Genomic DNA, 21727 nt, shown 5'->3' on the forward strand with positions numbered 1-21727 from the left:
TCCCTCATCACAGTAATAATAATAATAATAAAGTCACTCTGAGGTACAAAATTAAGATTAGGTTTTTTAGTGATAAAGAAAGTTAGTTTTCAATGTTAAAGCAGTTTTTATTGTTAAGAAGCTTTTATTGTGCACACAATGCACAGAAACTCCACACAGACTGTAACTGGATTAAACCAGGGTCTCATGTACCACGTAGTAATACATTGTACATTTTGTTGGACATGTCACATGTTTCAATGACAGTATATTCTATACTATTCTATTCTATTCTATTTTATTCTATCCTATAATGAACATGATTTTTTTGACTGTGGTGCGATTTAATATCTCTTGCAAGTCTAACTTAACATTTAACATTAACTTTATATTTAAAAAATGTGTATGTGTAAAAATATGCAATGCATTTTACTGTACAAGGTGCTTAGTGAATAGCTATTCACGCAAATGTTCAAATCTAATTTATTTGTATACCGCTTTTAACAATAGAGGAGAGGAGAGAAATAACAATTAGGTATGGTTACAGTCACACATTGTATTAGGTGAATGTATATTTAGTGCAGAGTGCAAGCAGGGACTCCAGTAGGACTAACTATGACTAAACTTTTAAGTATAACTAAAAGTTAGGGCCAGACACAGACATGTGGGCTCCCTGGGAAATAAAGCAACCAGTCACTCCCCCAGTAACAAACCTGAGTGATTTGTGAGAGTCGGGAAGACAGCATCTAAACATACCAGTTCACAATAGTACTCTATGTCTATGCGTCCCCCAGATCTGCTCCTTTACCTAAGACAAATCTATACACAAAAATGCTTGACTAAATAAATAGGTTTTTAGGCTAGAAAATTAATTGCAAGGCTATTCCCTAACTTTGGGGCTTTGTAAGAAAAAGCTCTGCCCCCCGCTGTAGTTTTCATAATACACTGTACTTAACAAATAGCCAGCATCCTTTGATCGAAGTAGGCATGGCAGATCGTCAGACACTAGCAGTTCCCTCAGGTACTCTGGCGCAAGACAATTTATTGCTTTATACGTCAATAGTAGTATTTTAAAATCAATGCAAAAATTCACTGGAAGCCAATGCAGAGTGGATAAAATAGGGGTGAAATCTTCTGGTTCTAGTAAGGACTTTCATTGCTGCATTTTGAACTATCAAGAAGCTTGTTTATGCATCTAGTTGAACAAGAAGGTATTACAATAATTAAATCTAGAGATAATGAAGGCATGAAATAATTTTTCTGCATTGCTTAGTGAAAAAATATTCTCTATCTTGCCAATATTTAGAGCAAATCGTCTCCTTTTGCAGAAGTCCACAGCAACCTTTGCTCCAGGAATCCAGGTTGAGAATCTAAACTTACAGATGACACCATGGTAATATTATTCGTCTTTTCATTTTAGTACTGTATATTTTGGCACATACTGTAATATCTGCATGAGCTTAAAATTAAACATTGGCATCTATAATCACATCAAGGTCTTTTTACTGTTGTACATAATGAAATAGAAAGGCCACCCAGAGTTACTGTGTGATTAAAAACTTTTAGCTGCATGTAGTCCAAATACCAGTACTTCTGTCTTATCAGGGCTTAAGAAGAAGAAAGTTGATAAGCATCCAGTCTCTTACAGTATGTCCTAAACACATTGCTTACCTTTATTTAACTGGCTTTGCTTATCTGGCTTTGCTGTGTTACGTCCCCAGGTCTAGGGTCCCAGGGCGTAATAAATAATAAAATCTTAAACAACCAACTTTACTTTTGACTCTTTTATTTTTACACACACGCACCGGAAGCTCTCGGCTTCAGGGTTGGGCCAAGGCTAAAACAATAAACAAAAACCCTGCCCTATCTCCTCCCAAAAACTAACTAAGCTACAAAGAAAACTAAACCAAAAACACAGGGCTAAACTATCTCCCTAACTAAACATTCAAAACAGGAGAAAACGGGTCTAACTAAAATGGCACCCAACCCCTACTGCTTCCATAAACGAAAATGTATAAACTAACAAAAATAACTATTTACAATATTTACAAACAATTAACATTAACACAAAAGACCAAAACACACACCACACAAGCTCACAACACAGGCGCGACCAACAGCTCAATTTTGTAATACACCAACAACATCTCCCAGACAACATCACACAGCGCGCGCTTCCGGCTTTCCTCCGCGACCTTAAAAAGACGCGCAGATCCAACGACGGCCAATCCTGGCGCACGTCACGCACGTCCAATCAGGGCGGGGCCACCTGCAGGAAAGGGAGAGCGAGAGAGAGAGAGAGAGGAAAGAGCGCGCGTGCACACCGCCACCAGCATCCGCGCATTTACGCCTACATGCCACACACACGGGCATGTAACAGCTGAGACCTATAACTGATCATACTCACATAATGTATATGGTAACAGTGGTAATCAGCTTAACAGTGGAAACAAATACCATGCTTACAAATTATGTTCAGATGAAGCAAGAGAAAATACACAAACTATCTGTATTAATTGGATAAGAACATTAAGGCTGTTCTAAAAATAATGGTTAACTTTGAACTATATAGTTTAGGTAACACCTGACTTTGACTTTGTGCAAATATTTCAACAGTCTGTGTTACTAAAACGAAAGAAAAAGAATGGTCATAGGATCTTCAGAAAATTTGTGGAATACAGGTAAACCCTGGATTGAGAGCATAAATAATCAAAACACTCTTATATCAAAGTGAATTTCTCCATAAGAAATAATGGAAACGCAGATGATTTTTTTCTACAAATATACAAATATTCATATAAAAATAATTTATACAAAATCTAAAGTTTTAACAAGGAACCTTACTAATGACACTTGAGCGTGTACACACACACACACACTAATCGAAACACTGCTATGGTACGGTTCTTTTAAAAAAAAAGTATTTTACCAGTGTGTTATTTTAGAAAAAAAAAAGGTATTTTACCCGAAAAGATTCTTTCTTGTTGTCTGAGGTGCATGGGTCTTTAATACTTATGCAGACACTATACTCCCCTGATGTTGGGCTTTGGGGATTATCACTTAAACTTGAGGTTAAAAATTTTTAAATTTAATACCAACCAACCATAGAAAAAGGAACTAGGTTTTGTGGTGACCTTAACCTGACCAACTGAAGCAACTCTAGATCAAACTGAAGCTTTTTCTGCTTAATCTAACTAGTGGGTTTCTCAATCCTGTGAGTTCACATTTCTTTGTATGTGGAAATGCTCGTACTGACAGCTGTGATTTCTACTGTTGATTGTTCACAATGTAACTTCAGTAAACGTTTATGTGATTACCGTCATTCTTGATTGACATATCAGCATTATCCTTCTAGGTTTTAATCAAGTCAAGTCAAGTCAAGTAGGCTTTTATTGTCATTTCAACCATACAGTATACAGTTTAGTACATGATGAAATGAACACTCCTCCAGCACCAAGGTGCTACATATAACATAAATTTACAACATAAATTAACAAAAACTGACTAGCTAACTAACTAAGAAATCTAATTAGCTGGCTAGCTGAGATAAACCAGATTAACATTATAAATTAAAATGAAGTGTCGGGCAGTTCTTAATCCATTTCCAGTATTTTCAGCCATCACCTTAGTCATTCACTTTGCTTAATGCCGGCCAATAGTTTTTGAAACATGGTAATATCTTTCAAGTAACCACAGGATAAATCTAGCATGATTAAAAAATGGGAACCTACAAACTTGAATCAGTTAGAATTAAAGGAATTGTTGCCAGCTGAAGCATATTGATTGGTGCAGTAATTATCCAATCAAATGCTTTTAAGTTTTTGTTTATTAAAATACAAACTGCAATTTTTTTGAGCAGGCAGTGTGATATCTAATATGTCAAATGTTTTAACTCAGTAAGACTAGTGCAACTAACTGGCTTTCAAATTGACCACAAATGGCAATGTATTTAAAAACAACAACTTAATAATAATAATAATAATAATAATAATAACAACAACGACAACAACAAAAATAAATCTGTAGTCTTTGTAGGTCATGCGGTCTATTTGCAAAATGGCACCTCCTAGGTAGGATTATATTAAATCCCATCTGTGTCTGTGTTATCACTGGCACTGGTGTTGTCCAGAACACACTGTGTGCACTCTTTAGCACAGTCTTTAACAGTGGCTTTTGTTCTCAAGGCACGTTTCCTGTTGTGAGAAGAGAATATAAAAACAGGTCAGAATCAGGCAGCCATAGGCATCACAGCTGTGCTGATATTTGGCACAACAGCACCCCATCCTTACGGGGACAATTAATTATTACCAGACTATGATTTGCTTGTTTATTTGACCAGTTGTTTGCCTCTGCCAACACATACAGTATCTTATCTTAAGTATTTAAATTCTTACTGGTGCTATGAAGGAAATGTGAGGAAAGTAAACCATGGAGGTGGTGGACAGTCCTCACAAACTTAAGAGACTTACAGTCCGAGTATTTTCATTTTTTTCCACTGTAGAATTTTAGCTAACTCCAGGGTGCCAGGATTAAATTTCAAATAGTGTTAGATAGAAAGCTAGTGTGCTATGTAGGGGATATAATCCCTTGTGCCACACAACAAGTAGTCCCCTTGATTCAGCCTTGTGTTAGAAGCTAACTAGTGTTGTAGCTCGCATTAGCCATGACAACATCAACACGGACGGTTCAGAGGCAATTAATTTGGAATGACTTAGAAGAGACAAAGTGTTGTTTAAGATGACAACATAATCAGATATGTTTCCTTGTTGCAAGTGCTTCTGTGACTGGTTTTGAAATAGTTTTTTTGGCAGGCAGTTACTCTCCCCTCTTTCCAGTACTGCGGACAGTACCGACCTGCTTTCAGCCATGCCGGTGATCGACAGTTTTTAGATTTTTAGAACACAGGTGAGGTGGAGTGATACAAATTGTTAAACATCCCAGTGCTGTAATGCTCCATATCATCACTTGTGGAAGGCCTCTCGTCCAATTAGATTCCACAGTCAGAAATAACTGTTGTATATTTGCATATAATTGTATCATAACACCACATGTGTCAGCGATGTCGTAGAAAATGCCTATACCAACCTTCTATAATAAAAATTGCATCTCGGCCTGGGTGAGTGGCAGGATGACAGTTCCTCCTCAGTAAACATCCTCTCCTGTAATAGAAAGAATAGTAATATTGAAATACATCCAAATCAGCACTGCTCAATTCCCCTTTTAATGTAATACAGGTAATGTTATTTATAAAATAAAGATAATTAACTTCTTATATTACCCGAAAAGATTCTTTCTTGTTGTCTGAGGTGCATGGGTCTTTTATACTTATGCAGACACTGTACTCCCCTGAGGTTGGGCTTTGGGGATCATCACTTATACCTGAGGTTTAAAAAATGTTATTGTAATACCAACCAACCATAGAAAAAGGAACGAGGTTTTGTGGTACGTCTGGTCTGACTACTTTTACCACTGAGGCAATTAGGAATACAAATGTTTCAAAACATTTCAATGTCTGTGTTTGATTAAATGGTAAAGAGACTGAATTTATGGAAGAAAAGCAGATCAGTACAAACAAAGACCAGCTACAGACATATTGGAACATATGTATTTATGTAAACTCTCTAACATATCTATCTAGCAATATTTAATACAATATACAATACAATATAATACAAATTTAATACAAAATAAATAAAATGCAATTAAATAGAAATAAAATCACAAAAAGAAAGTACTTTTGTCATATGTTTCCTTGAAATCTTCCTCACTTGTCTGGCTTTTTAGCTAAAGAGGGAAAAAAGCATAGTCAGTTCTCATATAAATGCAAAAAAGGAGAACAAACTGCTGTAACTACAGTGTGATTAATTTTTAAAGACTGACACATCAGTTTTTGTTCACCTTATTTAGCTCTCAGAACTGCTGATCGTATTTAAGCATAAAATTTTACACTATCACTTCTTATACAAAAGGAAAAAAAATAAAGAAGCTGCTGTATTTGTGATATAATTTATATTTTCAAAAGTGAAAAACCTTAATTTTTTTTCTGCCTAATTGTGCCATCTAAACTGCTCAGTATACTTAATTATGGTACAAAATATATACTAACCTCCACGGTGCCCTGAAAAGAGTCCCCTTCTGTACTCTGGAAGAGGAAAAAACAAAGAAAATATGTAAACATAATAATATAGTAAGACTATATTAATATTATATTCTATAAGGTGCCTCAAAAGCCTGGATCCATATGCAAACAAGCAAATGCTGTAAAATTTCTTCATATGAATAATCCTGTTTTGTGTACATGAGAATAAGTTCAATTGGATCTTCTATAGTCAATGTGGTAGCCTTGTGGTTGAAATAAAGGCAAACCAAGACTTTGTAATGTGCAAGCGATGATTAAGTTATGCAATTCATTTTCACGGATCAGGCATTCTACTCATCGGATGTTCACAGGAACAACTGCAGTGGGCTCAGAGCCGCCTCGGCATGCTCATCATTCACTGATGTACGGCCTTCTTTAAAACGTTTACACCATTCACATGTTTTACTGCGACTAAGAGACTCATCACCGTATTGTGATACGTCTTCTGTAAATGTCCATTTGTTTTTTTTACCTTCATGAATGAGAAATTTCATTACAAGTCCCAGTTTGACTTGATCGTCCCTCCTACATACATAGCAGCTGATTAGGTCTAAAAAAATAGACTTTTTTTTTTAGGGATTAAATAAAAGATTGAGTTTTTGTTTCATCCAGTACGAATACATATGCTTAAAAATTTGTTGCAGAAATTGTTACTTCCCTGATCAAAGCACATGTCATATGCCAAAAGAGTGACTGAGTTCTGCAAATATCATGAGTGCTTACTCTTAGTGTTTTGTAACAGTGGTTCTGTTTCCGGAGTTTTGCTTGAAGAGCAAGACTTTCTCCTTGACTGCGGAAGAGCTGGACCTGGAGCTCATCGTAACGTTCTCTTATCTCTCGGAGCTGCTTGCGGTAACCATCCTTATCCTGGAGGTTTTTACAGTTCTCCACGTGATACTCTTCTCGTGAAGAAATGGCCTTATGAATAGAAAAAAAAGGGACGCTCTTACAGCGAGACAGACGTGTGCATGGAGCAGAATTAAATGAGTAATTTTATTACCTTGTCTCTTTCTTTAATGACTTCATCCAGCTGCTTTAATATGTCTTCCATGCGTTTGCAGTACATTTTTGAATCTTTCTTTAAAATCTCACACATTAGTTCCAGTTCATCCTTCTTTTCCAGGTACTGAAAACACAAAGTTTTCATAAATAGGCAGGCAAACAGCTTCCTATAGACAATAATGAAGAAACCTACAGTCTTAAAAAAAAAAGTAAACCTTTTTCACAAACCTTATCTCGTAGATACTCAGCTTCATGTAGATCTCTCCGTAATTCATAAAGCTCATTGACCAGCTCCTGATGTGCCTGGGTTTGCTTCTTGATATCTTCTAGTGACTCAGTTATTGGTTTCTCATTTTCATCTGGAATTTTAACCTTATGGAAAATCATCGATTTGACTTTACAGGGTCTATGGCCTGAGTGCAACCTTTGTATTATTCTTTTATTTTTATTATTATTATTTTACCTTGGAAGAAAGCTCCTGCACTTGAGCCTGCAGTAGATCATTCTCTTTCTGAAGCTCCAACATCATTTCTTGGCTAGGCCTCTGCTCCATAGCATTTTTAAGGGTAATAGTACGTTTTCGTTGAATTTTTGAATTGCTCTCGGCATTCATTAAGCTGTGCTTCAGCCTCTCAATCTGATCGAGAACAGAAGAACGTTCTCGCTACTTATGAAAATACATCATAAACATAGCTGCAAGATATACTATATTCTTGAATGGTCTAACCTCCAGTTGAAGGTCCCGATTACACATGAGAGCGCTGTTCTTCTCCTCACACAGTCGGTTCATGTCACTCATCAATTTGTAATTCTCATCCTTCAAGTGCCGTACCTCGTCCCACATCTGTTCCCATTCTCCACGCATACGCTGTACACGTTCTTGCTGTTTGCGAAGCTCGCATTCACGAGTCTGCAGCTGGCGAATTGTGTTAGCATGCTCAGCAACACGTGCAGAAGCTGCCAGTCTTGCTTTACGCTCATCCTGAAGGGTTTTCTGAAGCCGAGTCACCTCATTCATGAGAAACTCGGTTAATCCTGACTCACCTGCAGTATCTTAATTGGCACAACAAAATAGTCACGTCAATTGAGTTTTTAAATGAAACATTGTCTTTTATTATTTCTCATTCCTATTATAAAATCACAAACTTATTTATCATTATGGCATTTTAACCAACAGCAAACCTACCTACAAGGATTGAAAAAACCCTCGACGGCTCTTTGCCGGTTATTTTCTGATATAGCTGAGGATAGTCCAGTTCCAAACTCTCAAGGAATGCCACATAGCCCTTATGACCTGTCCTTTGTAAAATATCTAGTAGCATACCTAAAGAACACAACATATCTCAAGGAAATATATAATTGAATAAATGGAACAAGCTAATGATACAGGTAGTGTAAATGTTACCTACCTACTTTTTGCCGTCTTATAACCAAACTTGAATCATTGTAAATCTGTTCCTCATCCTCGCTATTGAGCACTCTACACTGTCTCAGATATGGTATAATTCGTGAAGGCTCAATGGTTTTGATGAGAAGCATTCTGAAGTCATCCAGCTGCATCCAGCACTCTTCATCGTCATCAAACTCAACAGCGTTTGGTCCATCAGCCATCGCTTGTATCCTAATGTGTAGATGTTTCTATCTTTACTTCTTAACTGAAACTGGTAATAGGGCTGACTTCACTACAGTATTTCAGAAGCAAAAAAGGAAATGTTGGTCAAGCTAAATCAACCATAGTTCCTTTTTTTCATTTCCCTCTATTTCCCAATTCAGTTGTGCCAATGCTTAACTCGTGACATCCAGTGGAAATGAACACACAAATTCTAAACCCATTCTTTATTCTTATCTTCAACTTCTAGTCACGCTTTTATAATTAATATAATAATATATTATAATAACTTATAATTATTTTAAAATACAGTTAAAATAAAGGCAATGCAAGAAGAATATTTAGTTTAAATTATTTTATTAGAAAAATATTGCAAGAAATAATTTGTAATGTACCTTTTATATACTCAAGTATTATATTTCTCAGGGAACAAATACATTACATGTTTTCAAACTTGATATTTAAGAAGATGTTTAGCTGAACAGTCACACAGGCAAAACATTATACAAATAAATTGCTGCTAGTAATAAACATTTATATTTGTACATAATACTTATTATTATTATTATTATTATATTGTAGCACTTATATGATTGTCATTCCTTGGTTCAACCCCAGGAAACTGTGTTGCTGTTAATTCACCTTCTTCCACGTTGAGCAGAGACCCCTAAAAAAGTTGGTCAAGTCAAGTAAAACACTACAATGAATTGTAAACAAAGGGGCAAAAATGCATAACATTAACAACCAGGTTAGTAGCCCACAAAACTCACCAGTGGTTGAGCTTCATCTCCAAATAGTTTGGGCTCGACTTTGTCCATATCATCTTCCTGATCCAGATCATCAGTCGACTCTTTGTTGGGATTGATAGTGGCCAAGAGGGCAGGCAAGGTAAAGCATGACAAGAAGCGAGCCTTCATAAGCAAATATGCTTGGTTGGTTTTAAACCTCTCAGACACTATCTTACGGACAGCAGCTATCTTGGCTTCATCGTCACTGGAATCTCTGTGTTCTTCGGGTAGGAGCTGTACTGCTGACATCAACAAAGAATCTCGTCCTTTAAGCAAGGTGGTCAGTGTATTGATACTGCTAACAAATGGGGGAAGATAAGGTATTTTGTCTTTCAGATTAGGCAGTATAATTCCACCCATCCCCCTTCTCCAATTATTGACTTGGCTTGGTGGCTCAAGGAACATCAAGCTAGGATCAAAAGTAATTGGTTTTGGTGTGGGATTAGGTGTGGTAACTTCTCCCTGAACAGGTTGCTTTTTGGCTTGGGACGTCATCTGCTGCACCATAGTCTGAGGCGGAAATTGACAATTAGTGTTCATAGGAGTGATAGCTGGATTAACACACAACTGATCTGTTGGATGGCCACCTACACTGATTGGAACAGAACTGTTCACAATACTGGATGGTGGAATTGCATTTAACACAGAGGGGGATGCAGAAGTGGGGATTATTAAATAAGATGAAGATGTAGCAGGGCTGTTTGTAGAATATGGTGGTACAGTCATATCGATTTTAGTTATGGTAGAGTTAGGTGGAGGTACATTTGCAGTAGAAGTTGGCGTGGCATTTTTAATTAAGCAGGGTTCTGCAACACTGATATTAGGTGACGTAGAGTTAGTTAAAACCCTAGTAAAATTTGCAGTAGGAGTCAAAGGTGCATTATTAATTAGGCAGGCTCCTGAAGGGTTTATGGGGGCCAAAGAGCCATTTTGGTTTACTATGATTGGTTGAACTTCAGAAACATGATGTTGGCTTTGAGGACCTGAAACAGTACCAGAAACAGAAATGTTCAAGGGATGGGCAGAAGGAACACATGTGCTTGTGGCAGCATAAACTTTGGGAATGCTGTCGGTTGTATCTGAAATACACGATTCTGTAAGGTTTTGACTAGCTCCCACACTGGAGGATGAATCACGAACCAGAGAGGACATGGGGTTCGTGGTAGTCACAGGTTTGTTTTCATGACATGCAGTTTCAAAAGAAGTAACTTGGGCTACAGATCCTGTAATAGATGTTGGCATATTTGTGCCAGATAGAGCTTGAAGAACACCAGGTTTCTTTGCGACAGCACCAGAATTGACACTGGGGAAGTTAGAAGAAGAGGGAAATGAGGAGACGTTAGTGTTATCCGAGACAGAGGAAGGTCTAGAGTTTTCACCACGATTCGATCCAGAAGTCTGAGATATAATATTATTTCCGGGTATATCCGGTGCTGGATTGCTTAGTTTCAAGCCATCATCAAGTGTAACAGAAGTACTCGGGTTGACTATGACAGGTGGTTGAAATACCATCTGAAGATTGTTTTGGGGACCAGAGATGCCAGGGGCTTGCACCTGAATTCCAGCAACAGGCATTAAACCAGCAGGAGTGACAATCCAGGCTGTAGTTTGTGGTAGTACAGTCACTGTCTGGGGTACACTTCCCTTTTGTTGTTTTGCAGCTGCTCGGCTTTTGTTTTTTTCCAGCTGCTTTTTCTTGGAGAGCTTGTCTCTTTTATTTTCCATCAACGCTTGAGCTTTTATTGTGGGTTTGTGCTTGCGTTTTGGGGCGCTCACATTCTCTACTGTCTCTGTAGGTGGTTTAGTTGTGGACGCTGAGGTTGTGGGACATGATGCTGACTCTGTGGCACCCCCAGAATTTACTGGCATTGCTAGGAGGACTACAGGTGGATAATTTTTTGATGTATCACTTAACTGTAGAAGAGGTAAAATTCCCTGTGTCACATTATGTGAAGTGGCAAAAGTCTGGGGTATCACAGCAGCATTTTGCTTCTGATTAACAGGTTGCATGACCTGTTTTGTTTTCTTTTGTGGCTGAGGCCTTCGAGGAATTGCAATTTTGGCTGTCTGCGGAAACAACAAAGAGTCGACAAACACAGGGGACTGAAGGGACCTATAACGTTTCCTTTGCTCCGTTCTTTTGGCAAGTAAGTCCGCTACGGTGTTACCACGGCGACGGGAACCTGTAGTGGGCTTCTTGACTAAAAAAAAATTTAAACAACAGATTTTTGTTTTTATTCAGGTTTTATTTACAGCAACTGAATGTGAAAAGAAACACAAATGACAGCTTAGATACCTGAATCCGGTCTTGATTCAGGTCCTGGTGTCTGAGCAGAAGAGAACAAAATGTCACTGAATATTTTTCAAACATCTGCAAAGCCTTATAAACATTTAAAAAGTAGACATTTTTTATTATTTTTACAGGCTATGTATTTTAGGAAGGAAGGCTGCTGCTCTGAATAGTATAAAACAACAAATGTTGCAGAGAGAGAGAGAGAGTGAGAGAGAGAGAGGGAGATTTAGACAGCTACAAATAACAAAAAAGGTATACAACTTACCATGGACACTTTGTTTTTGCGGGCTTCAATAACTTTCTTGCAGCCATCAACATCAACTTTTAGGGCCTGTTTCAAAGCAACACACTTTTTAAAGTGTAGCCGATCTTTAACACTCATTATGATAACATACTGTAATATTAGAAAGAGCATTTTTCACTCACCTGCAGAAAAAACAAAAACACTGGTGATACTAAAAGCGGAACATCTGCTGCTCTATTTCGAACAACGTCCGCTGTATTGAGACAAAGACAACATCGCTGCTGAAGAAAGGAAACAATTTCCACAAAACTCACAAAGGAATTCATATTTTATCATTGTATCACATAATTACCTTCACAAACCTGCCTCTCTCTGAAAGATAAAGGCATTACCACATTGCCAACCCATGGAGTGATGGCTAACATGAGATCATAGTTCAGTTGTTTGGTGGCTACAGCTTTGGTAATAGGTTTCTGCCTTTTTCTCTGACCGCTTTCCATTTTACTCTTATCCACCTCCTCGTTGGTTTCGGCACTGTTCTGATTTGTACATGAAGATGAGCTTGTTTTGGTTTTTGGTGTCCTCTGGTGGGAAAATAATATATTTTTATTTCAATGGCAAAAGCACAGCTTTGAATTCTCCCCATAATTCAACTTACAGATGAATATCAATTAGCTGGTTCTAATACTTTATTGTTGTTATAGTAATTACTCATACACATTGGTGGACTATGGTGGGTGATCCATGCATAACTGTTTCTTTGATAAATATTTCTGCAAGTATCATTTTATTTAACTTGTTTTAAAAGAAATCTCCTGTCTTTCTGTTTTCAGCCATTCAGAACAGACTGTCCAGTTACTAGTCACAAAAAAAACTGTGCCTTTCTGTGTTTTTACCTTTAACATAGAAGGTTTTATTTGCTATAACCGAGTAATAACAGGAACCAATCTTGTAGATGCTCAACACCATTAAAGGTAGAAAATGGTTAAAAAACAGGATATGGCCTCAATAATATATAAAAATTTGAATGTGTTGACAATTTTCTGTGGTAGAGAAGGATATGGGAAATAATCTCCATCGGCATCATAGCACTATGAATTATTTTCCTGTAACAGCAAAATCTTATGTATTTGTTTCCTTAAGGTATCTTACCGCTTTAATGACAGATGCTTTCATGCTAATCAGCATGCTTTTAATGTCACATTCAGACACCATGATCATGGCATGCTCATTGCTTGAGTTCTGTAAGTAAAATACAGGTAAAAACTAATCAGTATTAAAGTTGGAAAGACCTGAGGAGCATAAATGGTTAAAAAAAATGACATGCACTCAATAATAAATTAAAAATGAAATGTGTAGAAGAGGAATAAAAGCAACTTTGAGGTGCCGAGTATTGTAACTTACCCATTTTTGCAAAGCAGGTGGCTCCATACCGACGTAAGTCTTAACAGCGTTCCCCAATTTGTCCAGCACAGTGATGTGTACAGAACCGCTGTCACACCCTTCTGCCTCAGTTGGCAATCTTACCCATGTGGTTTTCAGATTTCCAAAAGAATGTCCCAGATTGTTCCTCCGTGCTGGAATCCACTCCTTCATATCTGGCTGGACGTACTCTAATCTACAGTCCTCATCTACCGAGACATTTTCTTCTACTACTGCTTCCTCTTCAACGACATCGTCCATGTACGGCACTTGTTCCTTTTCATCTTCGGAGGTGTCGCTTTCAGTCCCAAACTCTTCTTTGCTGACCTTTTTCCGACGCAAACGCCTCCTCTTCAACTGCGGCGCACCACTTGCTGATGTCTTCCTCCTTCTTCTTTTCCTTTTACCTTTTCTCTGTATAGAAAAAAAGTGAAGCATATGTAGTATCTAGTGCTGATTTTCAAAAAGGGATCAATTACATCAAATACCGAATGACACTGTGCCCCTAGTACAATCACTACAGATATAAAAATCCTGGCAACTGCTTATTTTATGTTAATTTCTGATGCCACAAAGACAAAAAAAGGGCATAATTTTAAAGAGAATCTGAAGAACTGTTACGAAGTGCTGTGGAGTGGAGACTCCTTTCATTAATGTTAAATAAATACAGTGTCTCTGTACAGACAGCTTCACCATATCAATGATTTTAATATGATGTGTAAAATCCATTTATTATCAGCTTTACACGAAGCATTAAGTGCTATAAATTAGACCTGGCTCTACTTTTAAAACTGCTTTACAAAAGCACAGTGATACAACCTAATACTCGACAAATACTTACATTAGCAAGCTGCATCATCCATTTCCACTTGTTTAAACACTGGCTGTCAACGCGGTTTGGAATTTCAGAGGCAATCTTAGCCCATTTTCCTGAAGAAATTGTGCAACAATGATGGGGGAAAAATACACAGTAGGAATAAAAGTTAGCCGGCAAATGCATACAGAAAAAAATTTCTGAGGGTTTTTAATTCTTCAACTGACAGTAAGCAAAACCTTCAGCTTTAAAGTAATTACTCACCAACACCATGTTTTTCTACCAGTTGTTTCAGCAGTTCCACTTCTTCATCGCTCCAGGCACCTCTCTTTATATCATCTCGAAGGCAATCCAGATATCTAAGGATAGTGAATAAGGAATGCATTTTTATTTTATTGTACATTTACAGAATCAAACAACTCTATCTATCTATATATATATATATATATATATATATATATACTGTATACACACACACACAAACACACACTTTCATATAATTGCACCTGCTAGAGAGAAAAAAAAAAAAGACGGTATTAGCACACCTATCTCGACATGCGTTGTCTGTCCTCCCAGGGACTTCTAAGCGAATTTTCCACCACTCCTTGCAGCCATACTTCTTTACAGCCTTCAGCAGTAACTGCAATGACAACAACTGGAATTAAATTCAAGTTATCGCAATGTGACGTTAAAAAAAACTTGCTCCTTAGTATTTATTGACAATTTTTATATAGTAAACTCCAGATCCATTATCCCAGCTGCCTCAACTGTTCTTTAAAATTAGGAGAAGATAGATAAAATTATCTTTATTAAATTCTGTGGGAAATTACAGCTCTGCAGCAGCACTAAACACTATAGTAAGAACACAGTAGCAGACAGACATTGGACAGTAAACAAAAAAAAAACAAAAAAACAGACAAGAACAAAGAGGAGGAAAAGACCCTGTGTAAACGTAGATGAACTTAATATACAGAAGTACATAAAAATAGAAATTACACATTATGCAGGATTGGGTAATACTGGTTATTTTCTGTATCTAGCATACCTTTGTATATTAATGGATAATGTGTTGGTGGTTTGGTGGTGGTGGTGGTGGGTGGGGGGGCTGATTATGGGGTCACAGTAAGTAGGTAAAACAAGACTTTTTTTTAGCACAGACTCTACTCCAACACTGGTGTGGTAAGGGGTTGTGGATAGGGTGGAGCTTAAAGTCGCTGTCCAAGGGCCTCCAAATTTGGGTTTAAAGATTTTCTCTTGTTCAAAGACACCAAAGTGCCTACCTGGTCTTCCTCTTTTGTCCAAGGTCCCTTCTTTATGGAAGGATCCAGAACACACGTCCAACGGTAGATGAGCTGGGAACTATCACGTCCTTCCATAAAGTATGATACTGAGGAGATTTAAAAAATAAATACATCAATTGCATTTGCATTGTGCATCAATACAACTGAACAAAATTTTAAATCTGCCGGTTAATAAATCCCACGACTGCTTTATACTGTATATAATAAGTCATCTTTAAGTACTTTGAGTATATGGTATGAAGCTGCCGATCCTCATCTTGTCCACAAGATCTCTGAACACCTGGTCCTCCTCTTTAGTCCATGCTCTCTTTCTAAAACATTTAGAGATGTAGCGCTGATATGTCTGGAAGCACATGAACGCTGTCCTATTGGTCTATAAAGAAAAAGAGTAAGAAGATAAATCAGGATATACTGCAGGCAGTGACACAGTCACACATTTAAGAGATATGTTCAGTAAATCCAATCCTCAATGCGTTACTAACTACACAAAACATAACAGCGTCTGTTGTTACACTTACCCCAAGTGATTCTGCTATTTGGTCCCAGTGGCAGTAATTATGCTTTTCTGCAACTTCTGCCAGCTTCGCAATCTCTTCCTGATTCCAGGTTGATTTGTTAATGGAGGGATGCAAGTAATTCTGCCAGAATCTCATCAAATCATCAGGTTGCCGGAAGCCCTCAAACTGCATCATAATCATATTCAGATTTAATAATGAGGATCTGAGTGGAAGGTGTTTAAAGTAAAAATTCAGCTTAAATCAACATGTGATGCAACACCTAGTGTCCCAGACAAACACAAAGGACAGTGATTTCTCTGATTTAATTTGACATCATTGTGAGACTATATTTGCATGTTTTTCATTTGCTGATCCTATTTAAAATGACAAAGGCAAATAGAGAAAATTAGGAAAACCATAGTCATTTGTATTTTGGATAAGGTTAAGTATTTTGGGTTTGCAAGATAAATTTGACTTTATCGATGGTCAATAACGAAATATGCTTTACAAGAAACTTAAGACATACATCAATATTCGCTATTTTGTCCCAATCATGATCACCATTGCGATCCCCATACAGCTGATCTTCCTTCAATGACCTGCGAAAACAAAAGGTGCAAAAGATCACCATGTGTTTTACAGTGAAATCAAGAATAAATACTTGAGTAAAGCAAAGCAATGATGCCCCCTACAGCTGAGTAAGAAAACAACTTGCAACTCATTTAAGGAACCTTATTCGTTCTATGTCTTTCTCCAAGAGAGTAATTTGGTTTTGTAGTTCTTCTTTCTCAGGCTCTTTTGCTTTAGCCATCTTTGCAGTTAAGTACTCCATCCTATAAGACATATAAAAACAAGCCATAAACATGGAGCCTCAATGTAATTTCCAAAACAACACAACGGTGGGAAATTTGTAGATATGTTTTAACATACTTTGAGAGTTTGGGCTGCAGCATGCGTTTCATCGTGTCTGTAACTACGGAGTTGATAAGCAATGTTTTTTGCCATGGCTCCCCTAAAAGACAGCAAAACTATGCATCAATTTTATCTACATGAAGCAGGTCAACGGAAATTTGGCCAGACAAATCCAGTGACCTACATCTCCTTATTGTTTTTTCGTCACATGGCTTCGTCCCGTTAGTCAACCTCTCCTTAGTTTCTTCATTGGCTGGAGGTCCCTAAACAGAGAAAAAAACAAATGTATACAGTAGACAAGTTTCTAATTCATCGGCCTGTGCACACAAAGAGTAACATTTATTTAATCGGGATTATGAATGGGTACAACACTTTAAATGTTTTTTCACATTATGTAAAACTTCCAGATCTTACCAAACCAGTCAGCTTGTCTTTGAAATACGGTTTCATAAAGCTGCCAAGGAACAGTTTAAGATGAGGGAGGCCAGGATTGACGTATGAAGGACCAGAGAGCTGCTCCTCAAGATCTTTCTGTTTAAAAAATATACATATATATAATAAATAGGTCTTACACTTTTATCTAATATTCTTCAGTGTGTTAAACCAGATTATTTGAGTTAATAAAACACAGTTTATTTTATATTTATATGAAAGAATTTAACCTGCTGTTCCCGGTTTTCTTTAAGAAGCTTCTCCAAGTCAGCTAGTTTTTCTTTCAGCACTTCCTGATAAACCAAATTCATCTGAAGACAGGTTTCCAAATCTTGAGGAAGATCCAAATCGTCATCACTCTTCTCACCACCCTAATATTTCAAAAAATCAAAACTAATTAATGATTTTTAATGAATTGAGGAATGAATAGTGATTCTATTTGTACAGATATTCAAATACTCACAGAATCTATTACACTGCCATGTTCGCTGTCTGAAAACATGTAAACACAAGTTAAGCCAAGTTAAGGGAGAACATACATTTTTACTAATATGTATATTGAAGTCATCCTGAAAATGTAATTTAAAGCTATTAACACAAACCAAAACTGACATGTCCAAGGATGGTTTTAAAAAATAATTGATAAACAGTTTATTAAAGTTTTAGAATGTAATCTTGTCTCCATATAACCTATCATATGAAAAAAATCAGTGTGCATGCGTCACTCGTAAAGTAAGTAAGCAAAAGCAAGTGTCATTGGAGAGGTTAAAGCAGAAAGCAGTGATTCAGTCAGTATGTGTGTGTGTGTGAGCAAGTGTCATTAGAGAGGTTCCTTGTTAAGGAAATTTCCCGACAGAGCAGTGATTCCGTTAGTGTGTTTGTGTGTACAGTATATGAAATGTAAAGTAAAAATGAAACAAATTAACCTGCACTTTACTTTTGAAAAAATCCCGACAGAGCAGTATTTCCAAGCAGTGTGTGTGTGTATGTGTGTGCGTGTGTTTATGTGTGTGAAAGTTATACACAGTAGCCCCCTTCCGCCTCCTCTCCTCTTATTTACACACGCACGCATGTGCACAAACACACTGCTCTGTCATTTTTTTCAAAGGTTAAGTCCAGGTTAATTTATTTTATTTTTACCTTATATTTTGTATTATTTATTTTTATATAAATATTTATGGGTTGTGGAACAAATCATCTGTGTTTCCATTATTTCTTATGAGAAACTTTGATATACAAGTGTTTTGATATACAAGCACACTAGAACAAATTAGGCTTACAATCCGAGGTTCCACTGTATACATCAATGTCATCTGCTAACATCAAAGTGTATGGAGATTTACTTATAATAAATAATTTCTCATAATTGTGACATTACGCCCACGTTTACCTGTCAGGGCATCCACCAGAGCTGCGTCTGCACCAAGGGTTCTCTCCAACTCTTCTATCTCCTTCTGTATTTGCTGTCGTTCTGCTTCCAGGTTCTCGTGTGCCTGCAAGGGATCAAGGTGTACACAGGTAAGCCTTCCTAAATTGCTGCAACATTCTTTATTAATCTTGGACATAAATGTACATACAACATTGTCCTGTGCGTGTCCACTGTCATCAGACTCCTCAGCTGTCACAGGGGAGAGAAAGTCATGTGTAAGGATGTATGTGTGTGTGAGATACTGTGCACGTTTTTGGATGACTCCTTGTTGTGATCATGCTCAACTTACCACTGTCGTTGTCTGAAGACAGGAGGTCTACAATGTTTTGGTCATTGCCCAGAGTTTGCTCCAGAGCCAGAATCTGATGCTGGAGTTTGTTTCTCTGAGCCAGCAGGTCTTCTGATGCCATTTTTTTACTTTACCTACATATACAAATATGTCAAATTAAAATTAAATCATTGTCTAAGACACAAAAAGTGTGTAATATACGCGTAGAAACAACTGCATCAAGCCAGTCATTCCCAAAGTTACAAACCAAGGTAACTTGTATCTCATACTGAACATTATCTCCAAAATCGATTAAAAAAAAAAAAAATACTATACAGTTGATTGGCCAGTGACCAGAATTGGCTTTTCAGTTTGACTGACCGTGACCGGTGATCGTCGAGCCTCAGATATAAACGATTATGTACTGACCAGAAATGCATTTTATGGTTAAAAACGTCCAATCTGCTTTTTCCCCCCCAACTCTGTGAGTGAATTAATCTCAACTCGCTGGTGTAATCTCAATACTGGTGTAATCGCTTACACCAGTCTCAAAACACAGCAACTTTTAATTAGTCTAAAATCGCATGTTAGAAGCTGCACGTTCCCGCGCGCTCGCAGCCACTCAACCCGCATGCTTACTGTCAAGTTGAGTTTCAAGATGATGGAGTCATTTGAGGAGGTAAATGTTCGAATGTTTTTTTTCTTTACAATACTACAGTATTCTATAATACGCCTACTATTAATTATACATCATTTCTTTATAATCCTACAGGTAGCGCACTCTGTACTATGAACACATTTTTATCCTGTGTGGTAGAAGTGAATTATTAGCTACATTTATTTCGAAATAATAATTATGGTGAATGTTAGGGATGTGTGCTGCTCAGTAACAATGTATCTGTTTAGCTTCATTTAACTTAAAGCTCAATGTTAAACTCTTGTATTCGAAGTGAGTTTGTATTGTTTAAATGCAGCGGTTGTTTTTTTAAGTGAGAAAATTGAAGTAATAAGGAAAGGCTACATTTAATTACTCCCTACACTTTTTAAAAGGTTTGAAAATCATTGGAAATGTAATATCGAATCGGGATATTCACAAAATCTTGATACTTATAGAATCGCAATACTGAACGAATCAGCACATTAGTATCGTGATAATATCGTATGGGGAGGTGACTGGTGATTCCCATCCCTTCTGTGAATTATGTACTCTAGCAGGGACAGGAGTTCAGTAGCTGTTACACTCTTCACAGATACATCACCTCTAACTCTGCTCAAAATAATACTGTACGTACCAAAAATGCTGAAAAGGACACAGCAGCACTTTGCACAGAGCGCATCTCCGTCTCCTCGCTCTCACTGCACACATCCAAGCCAGCTAGTTAGCATATTACCCAGCATGCATTTCGCGGAATTCGAAACAATCTTATCAACAAGGACAAAAACAAAGTAAAATGTATGTTTTTAATACTGTATATAGAAACTTTTACTAAAACTTCAACTATAGTTAAGTAAAAAAAGGAGCTCCGGCATACTGACAGTGCTTTATTAAGTTCGCGCACGGAACGTCAACAGACCGTCGAGACACCGTCCGGGAAACAGGAACACAGTATCGCCGTTGGGTAAACAGACTTCAAAATAAAAGTCTCGACAAAGCCTTTTAATTACCCCCTTAAAGTACTTTTAAGTTAAAGAATGAGAACTGAATTATTCATTTATATCCTATACCGGATCAGGAGTCTATACAAGGAGAGTCTATACCAGTCCTTTGCAAGCCAAAAACACACACAGTACGGGGAATTTAGGAATGTTAATCAGCCTAATCTAAATGTCTTTGGACTGTGGAAGAAAACCCAAAGGAAACCCACAAAGAACATGCAGATTCTATGCACACAGACCTGAGGCAGCAATCGAACCCTCAACCCAGGAGGTGCGAGGTCACTGAGGGAAATACTAAAAATGTTTAATTCAGAAATAAAACACAGAATGACATGTTACAGACGAATAATCAACAGTATGGTGTAATGTAGCTTCTTGCGAAATGTCGGGTACAGTTGATTATTTTGTATTTGTATTTTTTTTTTATCAATCTGAGCTTACAGTCGTCCACACCCCCTTTGCCACTTTAGTGTGGACTTTATATTAACTTAAACGCCTATATTAACTTAAACTAGAACTTTTCCTGTTAGGCGGCACGGTGGTGTAGTGGTTAGCACTGTCACCTTGCACCTGCAGGGTCTGGGTTTGATAACCAGCCAGGCTCGATTCCCATCACTGTGTGCAAGGAGTTTGCGATGGATTGATGCCCTGTCCAGGGTATATCCCGCCTCATGCCCTAAGGCTCCAGACTCCCCGCGACCCTGAATACAGGATTAAGCGGTAATGAGTGAGTGAGTGCCCTCCTGTTACAGTGAACTTTTAGCCTCCTAATAAACAGTATGACTGCAGATCAATCCCTGCTAACAGTTATCACCCAAATGAGGATAGGTTCCCTGTTGAGTCTGGTTCCTCTTAAGGTTTCTTCCTAATGTGTTCTCGGGGAGTTTTTCCTTGACAACGTTGCCCTCCGCTTGCTTTTCTTACACATTTCATACTCATTCC

General features: G+C 37.5%; 2 protein-coding genes across 5 annotated transcripts; both read right to left on the reverse strand.

Moving 5' to 3' along the window:
* Positions 1 to 3351: 3351 nt before the first annotated feature.
* card9 (caspase recruitment domain family, member 9) lies at positions 3352 to 8802 on the reverse strand. Its single transcript, XM_053480442.1, has 12 exons — positions 8530 to 8802; positions 8307 to 8444; positions 7848 to 8173; positions 7584 to 7757; positions 7349 to 7492; positions 7119 to 7244; positions 6842 to 7036; positions 6086 to 6121; positions 5715 to 5763; positions 5258 to 5358; positions 5065 to 5138; positions 3352 to 4172 (listed from the first exon to the last, which is right to left on the reverse strand). Exons 1-12 carry the CDS (start codon positions 8729 to 8731, stop codon positions 4061 to 4063), a joined length of 1677 nt encoding a protein of 558 aa, XP_053336417.1. The 5' UTR covers positions 8732 to 8802; the 3' UTR covers positions 3352 to 4060.
* Positions 8803 to 9097: 295 nt separating this feature from the next.
* Positions 9098 to 20744, reverse strand: snapc4 (small nuclear RNA activating complex, polypeptide 4). 4 transcript variants are annotated; one of them, XM_053481507.1, is made up of 26 exons: positions 20666 to 20744; positions 20422 to 20485; positions 19151 to 19284; positions 19010 to 19050; positions 18823 to 18925; positions 17896 to 17924; positions 17663 to 17803; positions 17415 to 17531; positions 17185 to 17263; positions 17019 to 17100; positions 16820 to 16921; positions 16615 to 16687; positions 16110 to 16274; positions 15814 to 15964; positions 15571 to 15677; positions 14836 to 14930; positions 14555 to 14649; positions 14318 to 14406; positions 13459 to 13890; positions 13207 to 13296; positions 12407 to 12638; positions 12237 to 12307; positions 12076 to 12141; positions 11814 to 11844; positions 9500 to 11718; positions 9098 to 9396 (listed from the first exon to the last, which is right to left on the reverse strand). In XM_053481507.1, exons 3-26 carry the CDS (start codon positions 19269 to 19271, stop codon positions 9301 to 9303), a joined length of 4827 nt encoding a protein of 1608 aa, XP_053337482.1. In that variant the 5' UTR covers positions 19272 to 19284; positions 20422 to 20485; positions 20666 to 20744; the 3' UTR covers positions 9098 to 9300. The 4 variants fall into 4 exon arrangements, with proteins under 4 accessions (XP_053337482.1, XP_053337484.1, XP_053337485.1 ...); XM_053481509.1 differs by having other exon boundaries at positions 20422 to 20551; positions 20666 to 20726; XM_053481510.1 differs by lacking the exon at positions 20422 to 20485 and having other exon boundaries at positions 20666 to 20721.
* Positions 20745 to 21727: the final 983 nt, after the last annotated feature.

This window comes from Clarias gariepinus, chromosome 21, assembly GCF_024256425.1.
Source record: "Clarias gariepinus isolate MV-2021 ecotype Netherlands chromosome 21, CGAR_prim_01v2, whole genome shotgun sequence".
NCBI classification, from domain to species: domain Eukaryota; kingdom Metazoa; phylum Chordata; class Actinopteri; order Siluriformes; family Clariidae; genus Clarias; species Clarias gariepinus.

What these genes read in the sequence shown, in the direction of transcription:
- snapc4 (XM_053481507.1), bottom strand. Translation starts at nt 19,271, where the DNA reads ATGGCATCAGAAGACCTGCTGGCTCAGAGAAACAAACTCCAGCATCAG. An exon ending in GACAACGCATGTCGAGATAG is followed by an intron (nt 14,650 to 14,835) that starts GTGTGCTAATAC and finishes CACTATCCTTAG; the next exon opens with ATATCTGGATTGCCTTCGAG. An exon ending in TGTTTTTGTTTTTTCTGCAG is followed by an intron (nt 12,142 to 12,236) that starts GTGAGTGAAAAA and finishes GCTTTGAAACAG; the next exon opens with GCCCTAAAAGTTGATGTTGA.
- card9 (XM_053480442.1), bottom strand. Translation starts at nt 8,731, where the DNA reads ATGGCTGATGGACCAAACGCTGTTGAGTTTGATGACGATGAAGAGTGC. An exon ending in CTTTTCAGGGCACCGTGGAG is followed by an intron (nt 5,764 to 6,085) that starts GTTAGTATATAT and finishes TTCCCTCTTTAG; the next exon opens with CTAAAAAGCCAGACAAGTGA. An exon ending in TGCAATTTTTATTATAGAAG is followed by an intron (nt 4,173 to 5,064) that starts GTTGGTATAGGC and finishes TTCTCACAACAG; the next exon opens with GAAACGTGCCTTGAGAACAA.